The 7,715-nt window shown below is 41.1% G+C and overlaps 1 protein-coding gene across 1 annotated transcript in view; it reads right to left on the bottom strand.

The window, feature by feature from the left end:
* Positions 1-2,055: 2,055 nt before the first annotated feature.
* KIF6 (kinesin family member 6) overlaps positions 2,056-7,715 on the bottom strand; it is a 493,781-nt gene continuing 488,121 nt past the window's right edge. The window contains exon 24 of the mRNA XM_036767567.1: positions 2,056-2,074. Within this exon, the coding sequence (XP_036623462.1) occupies positions 2,056-2,074 (19 nt within the window). The remainder of the gene's footprint in view (positions 2,075-7,715) is intronic.

The raw sequence follows: 7,715 nt of genomic DNA, 5'->3' as shown, positions 1-7,715 counted from the left end.
GAAGTGACTTGCTCAAGGTCACACCACTAGTTAAGTGTCTGAGGCCAGATCTGAACTCAGGAAGATGAGTGTTTCTGACTCCAGGACCGGCATTCTATCTACTGTGCCACCCAACTGCCCAGAATACATGATAACACATTTGCAAACAAAGAGAGAGTGTTTCATTAAAGACAGGAAAAGCAGAAGGGAAATTTGGACAAAAAGGAGAGCGGCATGTGCCTGTCCACTAAAGAGTAAGAGAGAGCAGCCAAATGGAGTTGGACTAGAAGAAAGGTGGCCAGTGAGCTGGTTGGAACATTGCAGATCCCTGAAATACACCAAAGAGGGCAGAGGCTTATCCCCAATCAATTCTGTTCTCTAATAATAAGGCAAACCTTGTTATTAGAGTCAGCATAATTAGAGGAAGTCTCATGGTTCCTTCAATAAAAGGAGTTTCATGGTTGGCTCTGTTACTTATAGTTAATTCATACATCTACAGATTGCTTCATCCAGGAAAACATCCTCATCAGACTCTGGCCCTTCAAGGCACATCTTACCAAGAATATGAAATGTTCGAGCAGTCATTTTCAACCTTCCTCGCTGTCATTAAGTGCGTGTCCCCTGTGATGCTTGTGGGGCAAGCTGATCTAGGAATGCTGGCATGACTTACTAACCATTTGGTCCCTGAAACTGTCTCTGGAGTATGGCTCGGTGCCATCCCATCTTCCTCTCCGTGGCCTAAGGACAAGGAATCTATGCATGAATGACGTCAGATGGGTAAAAAGGAAAACTCTCTCACCTTACCATACTGACTTCTGGCCTCCATGGCTCCATAAGCAGGGACATAGCTTGCCCTCAACTACATAGTGCATAAACAATACAGCTGACCCACTTGCTTCTCCTTCATATGCCGTCTCTTCTTCTCGCACCATATCTCTCTCCTCTTTTGCCCGGCTGGCATGTGCTTTTTATTCACACTCTTTTAAGACCTCATGGAGTCAGCTCTCTCCCCTCCCTAATCAATCTGAGGACCCCAAACCTCAAAGCTGTATGATCTGGTTTAATTAAGATAACACTGTTGCAAAGTCCCAGGCTTACTCCTGATGGTTTTTATTGTAACACATCTGATATTCTTTAGTGCTCGTCTCTCTGGATGTCTGAATGATTGAATCCTTGCTTTGTGCTGCTCCTGTGCCCCATCCTGTGAGTTTGTTTGTGAAGATAAAACACCTGCGCTCTTTTGTGACCAATCAATAAGGAGTTCTATTCTGCTTATTTTGCAGGAGAGCTCATTTCATTTTCTTTATTTACTCTATCCATTTGGGATCTTAGAAACTGAATAGCTGATTGTCATAGGCTATCAGAGAAATCCGTGTATGGACTGAAATGTGTTTTAGGAGGTTGGTAAGAGTTATGAGTCAGAAAAAAAATGGATAGGAGCTCTGTGGTCCAGCCAAACTGAAGCATACAACATTCCCATTCTTACCCCGCCTTCTCCTTTCTCTCTACCCTTTGCTGACCCTTACATCACACTGCCAGGCTGCTGAAATCCTAAAAAAGGCCCAATCTATAAACATTATTTTCCCCTTTTCTGAGGAAACTATTGGAATGGGTTTTGGACCATAGATTAGAAATGGGTTGGTTTCTTTCTTCCACCATTCTTGATGCTGCCTCTTGCCCTTTGACAGAGCAGCCCAGGACAGGATTAGGAAATTATGTCCATCACAATAATCAAGTAACATACGGTGGGATTCCCTCAGCCCTCAAACTCAACATCCCCCTCATGATATCTTATGCATACAGTGAACATGGAGGGGTGGGGCATCAAATATTGGTTAAAGAAACACAAAATGAAAACTCTAGAGCAGAAAGAATTCCAAATTACCCATTCTCACATACAGATTTCAGTTATGAAAAAGAAAAAAAATTCAGATTCATTGTTTTTTTTTTTCCTGAGCATCAAACGGAAGCTGGCTGAGTATATTGGGGTTGTGATCATAGTGAATTCTTAAAGTGGAGAGTCAATAATATCCTGCCACAGATAAATCACCTGCAGAACAACTCATTCATTTCTGACTACTCTGTGCTGAGGTGTCTTCTAGAACAAGGAGGTTAAGTTGTTCCTAATAATGGAAAAAAACCTTAAGTGTAGAAAGCTTTGTAATGAGAAAAATAAGACGTTCCTATCCCTTCTAAATCTCTGCTGCTGTAGATAAGGCAAGCTCCAAGTTTAAGGAAAGAGGGAACAAGGAATTTTGTTTTTTAAACTACAAGCAAGAAGGTTAACCACATTTTTTTCAGGTTAAAAATATATCCTTGGCAGTCAGGAACCACAAATCTGACACTGTTAATGACTAACATCCCCTAGAGGGGCTTATATACCCATCTATACATCCCTTTGGCTGGGATTTAAACTTTCCGAGGTTTGCTTGTGAATACTAAATCAAGTGAATTCACCTTGGGCTGTGGTGAGGTCTAAAAGCTGAGGAGGCTTGTGTTAAATCAGCTTTTCTCTAGGCTTTGGTTGTCAGGCTAATAGCCACAAATTCAACTTAATGAGAGCTCCCAAAGAAGCCTATGACAGCTTTGCTAAATTATGAGCAAAGGGAGCCCCAAGAAGGAGTGTAGGGATTGTTTGCTTTGGCTAGGGGAAGGTGGCTGGGGCCCCAGCCTGGGTGTTTGCCTGACAGGTTGGCTTGATAAGTAGGCTGCTAATAAAGCACTGCTTGGTGATGGCCCTCATACCATCTGCCAGGTGCTGATAGAGGCCCACGACTGCTGTCCCCTCAGGCATGCCAGCTTGATGGAAGCAAAGACTTCACTAATCACAAGTACTTTTGACTTCCTTTGCCATCCCTACCATCACTAAGTAACCTAGTGCTTTTTTCTCATAGCGGTTTTTTAAAAACCAAATCCTTGAACTCTTGCTTTGTCTGTTGAGATGAATTATCCTTACTTATAGTTTATATTCAGGAAAAAGGCCACCTCAGCTGCCCTTACACAGCTTAAGGTCTGTGCATCTTCTCTCATTCTGCTGTTGTCCTTATCTCCTTGGGCCAGAAGGTCAAATACATTTCATTGCAGACAACTGCAGATTACACACACCATGGCTGTTGTTGAGTTTTAATGGGAAATATCCTGGGAGTTTCTGGCTCTGCATGCCACTTATATTTGTAGGTTCCTTGAGGGCAGGAACAGTGGTTGCAATGAATCTTGGTTCAATAGAAGAAATGCTTCAAAAAGGAAATGAAAAAAAGGTATAGATAGAGGAAAATTCCGTCTGTATGAGAAGTCTGGAGAGTAGAAGAATGTGACATGGTGGAAGGAGAGAAAGAAGAAGTATCATTGAACACTTAGAGCTAAGTAACAGATACAGGGTTCTTCCTATGCAAGGCGGCTTTCTGTATGGGCAATTTCTTTTTTTAAAAATTCTTTTAAAAAGTGAATTTAAACTTTTTTTTTTATTCAGCAAAAATATGCCTTCTCTTTGCACCTGTTTGTTCTCCCCCTCCCAATTTGAAACTCCCTAATCTTTCCTCCAACTAGAAATCAGATACCTAATATTGTATTGTTTCCTTTCAACTAATTGGCTCTGATCAATTGTTTTTAATGTACAAAGCCTATCTCCCCTGGTATTTAGGGTCCAGATCTAAACTTAGGACGTTCTGGTCCCTGTTTGTTGAGCAATTGACGTACATTGCTCAATAAATCAAAGTGCTTGGAATCTCAAACCTTTGTTCCCTCAGTCTTTTCATTTTTCAACCAGCACTTCCTCCTCTTATCTTCCTCCTCCCCCATTTGAGAAAGAAAGAAAAACAAAACCTCCACTACAAACATGTGTAGTGAGGCAAAACAAATTCCTGCATTGGCCATGTTAAAAAAAATCTCATTCTTCACTTCTCTATCAGGAAATGGGTAGCATTTTTTTCATGATGCGTCTTCTGGAATCATGATTGGTTATTATGCTGGTCAGAGTTCCTAAGCCTTTCAAAGTTGTTTGTCTTTCCCTTACAATATCGTCATTGTTCTCCCAATTTTGCTTACTTTACTCTTTATCAGTTCATACAAGTCTTCTTGGGTTTCTTGGAAGCCACCTTTTTCATCATTTCTTACAGCACAACAGTATTCTATTCTATTTATATACTATAACTTGTTAAGCCACTTCCTAGTTAATGGGCACCCCCTCGGTTTCCAATTCTTTGCCACCACAAAAATTGCTGTACAAACATTTTTGACTCCGGATTAATTCTTCTCTGAATCTACCTGCCTTCTTTCTCCTTTCCCCTTGTGTTCCTCTTTTTTGTAAAATGTATTACTGTACTCATGCTGTGCATATATGTATTCTTCCCTCTTAGGCCAATGCAGATTAGAGCAAGGTTCAAGCTACAGCTGCTCCCCTTACCCCTTCCTTGTTGGTAGACTTCTATTTGACAACTCCAACTATGTAAGATAATTTCCCCAAACTTTATTCTCCCTCTTACCCTTTAGGGAATTCCTCTTCCCCTCCAATTCTATTCTTTTAGATCATCAAGATATATCAGAACCATTCCCAGGCCTTCTTTCCCTATATTAACTGTGTTGAAGATAGAGTTCTGAGGGCACACATGTATTATCTCCCCATATTAGAATGTAAACAAGTTACTCATGCTTACATTTTTATATTTTAATTAACTCCTTTGTTTGCATTTCAAAGTTTCTGTGCAGCTCTGGTCTTTTCATCAGAAATGCTTGGAAGTCTTCTCTTCAATTAGTATCTTTCTGCTGTAAGATTCAGTTTTGTTGGGTAAGTTATTCTTAGTTGTAAGCCTATATATCCTTTGCCTTCTAGACTATTGTGTTCCAACCCCTCCTCCCACTTCTTTATGGTGGTGGCTGCCAAATCTTATGTGATACTGACTGTGGCTCTTTGATACTTGAATTCTTTTTTTCTGGCTGCTTGCAGTATTTTTTCTTTGGACTCTGGATTTTGGTTATGGTGTTCCTGGAAGTTTTAATTTTGGGTTTTTCCTCCAGATGGAGTCTTTCTATTTCTACTCTGACCTCTGATTCTAAGAGATCTGGCCACTTTTATTTTATGGTTTCTTAAAATATGAAGTCTAAATTAGTTTTTTGGTCATGACTTTCAGGTAATCCACTGATTCTTAAAATATCTCTTCTTGATCTCTTTTCTAAGCCAGTTGTTTTTGTTATGAGATGCCTTGCATTTCTTCTATTTTCCCCCCAGTTTTTTGACTTTGTTTTTCAATATTTCTTGTTGTCTCATGGAATCAACTATTTGGTCCATTCTTATTTTTCAAGGAGTTTGTTGCTTTGGGTTAGATTTTGTACCTCTTGTGCCAAGCTGCTAATTCTGTTTCCAATTCTTTCCTTCATAGCTCTCATTTCTTTTATAGTTTTCCTCTTGTGTTCTCATTTCATTTCTGAAAACATTTTTTAATCTCCTGCTTCATTTTGTCTAAGAATTTTAGGTGAACTTTTCCCCAAGCTGTGTTCTCCTTCGAGGCTTTGCTTGTAGGTGGGTTGGAATCATTATCTTCTGGGTTTGTGTCTTGAGTGTTCCGGTCACCATAAGAATTTTTTGTGTTGAGATTCTTTTTTTGTTTGCTCATTCTTCCAGAATGCTTTTTGACTTTGGACTTTTTATTAGGCTCAGGCATTCTTAATGTTTTTGTTAAGGCCAGGCTCCTTTGGAAAGAATGTCTGCTTTCTTGGGAGTTTTGAGTCTGTTGTGCTAGTCTAGGATCTTAGGGACAGCTCAGGCTGGGGCCATCAGTTGTCTCAGAGTGTCCAGATCCAGGGCAACGTCTGTTTGCTGCTGCCTTGGTTTGAGCTCTTAAAGTTCCTGACCTGAATTTAGACCTGAGCAATGTGCCTGTGGGCTTAGCCCTATTGGAGTTATGTGGTGCTAAACCACTGTCAGCCAGATGGACAGAACTGTAGGCTCCCCTTTGGTTGTTCCATTGTAGGCTTCAGGCTGGCCTAGAAGCTGGAACCGAGGACTTAACTCTCTACCGAGGGACTGAGTTCCATAGTAACTGTTTGCTTCTGATATTGCACAGCCTGGGGCCTGTAACTGTTTTTTAACCCTGGGATGACTCCACAAGGCCCAGGGCCCCTCCTCAGTTAGCCCTCGATCTGTGACCTAAACTGGGTAGTCAGCCACAGAACTGCCAGTTTGCACCTGTTCCTCTACTTTGTCCAAGTTCAGGCCCCTCTGTAGGATCTCTTTTGTTGTTGTGGGAGCGGGGTAGGGGAGGGAGAGCTTGCTGCACTTCTTCCTGACACTCTGCCACCTTAGTTCTGCATTCACATATGTCCTTTCTGGTAGAAGTAGTTGCTTGACCTCCAAGGAATAAAGATGTGGATTCAGAGGTGTTATTCCAGGAAGGAGAGATGAGTAGTTGTGTTTGAAGGATATTGAAACAGCTATTCATTAACCTGTTGAACTCCACAGAATCAGATGTCTCTCCTAGGATAAGCCCATCACTTCTAAGCTCACCACTAAGCTGCTAACTCAAGTCTTGACACCACCTCCCTCAGCCTCTTCTCCCCTCTGATAGGAGGCTGGAGGATAGCACACTAAACTCTTCTCAGTACCTTTCTTTATAAGGGGCAGAAACTGGACTCTCAAGTGCACTCCACTTTGTATCTGCTGCTCTGCAACAAGATGCCCCAATGCTGAGTACCCTTTGGCGTATCCTCCATTACCTTTCTGCTTCCTTTTGGGTTTGTCTTCCCCATTAGACTGTAAGCTCCTTGAGGACAGGGACTGTCTTTATTTTTATTAATTGTATCCCCAGCACTTAGCTCAGTGCCTGGCACATAATAGGCACTTAATAAATGTTTTCTGGATTGGATCTAACAATAACAATGGAGATGTGGGCTGTTTTTCTAGGGTGCCTATCTAGGGCAGGGGTGGGGAACCTGCGGCCCCAAGGTCACATGTGGCACAATTCATGTGGGCACAAGTGATAATGCCAGAAGGGATTTAGGAAGCCTGGCTAAGGATTATGAACTTTTAGGTTAAAAAATTAAGATTTTAGGAATATAGGTGGTACCAATCAAGGGCAAAGGCTTTGGAAGAAGAAAAAAGAAGATTTGGGAAGTCAGAAGATGGTTAAACATTGAATTCAGCAAGCATTTATTAATCACCTGCTTTGTGCCAGGCTCTCAGATTGGAGATAGGGACACAAAACCAATAACAAAAAGAGTCTCTGTCCCCAAGAAGCTTATATTGTACCAAGGGAAACAACATTTATAGAGATAAGTAACTACAAAATTTATGTAAATAAATGTAAAGTGATTTGGGGGGAGGTACAGGGCTGGGGAGCATTGACAATTGGAGGGATCAGGAAAAGTCTGTACAAGTAGGAAAATGGCATTTAGATGAGCATCTAATGGAATTAGGAATTCCAAGAGACAGAGTTGAGGAAGGAGAACATTCTAGGTATGGGGAACAGCTTATATAAATGCATAGAGGCAGAAGATGGTGTGTTATCTGTGGGGAACAGTAAGTAGTTTAGCTGGGCTGGAAGGTAATACATTACATTACCGATTTACAATAGGAAGATGGTACATGAGAGCAGAATTTGGATGTCTGGACCTTACCTTGACATATAGGAATGATGAGCTTCTGGCCAGAATTGGATTGACAAAATAAGGATAATTATAAATTTGCCTGGAATCTTACAAATTTAATTAAGAGTTTTGAACTGAAAAGGAACAGGGAAGGAGAA

Source organism: Trichosurus vulpecula, chromosome 7, assembly GCF_011100635.1.
Source record: "Trichosurus vulpecula isolate mTriVul1 chromosome 7, mTriVul1.pri, whole genome shotgun sequence".
NCBI classification, from domain to species: domain Eukaryota; kingdom Metazoa; phylum Chordata; class Mammalia; order Diprotodontia; family Phalangeridae; genus Trichosurus; species Trichosurus vulpecula.
This window is presented reverse-complemented; position numbering and strand designations above follow the sequence as displayed.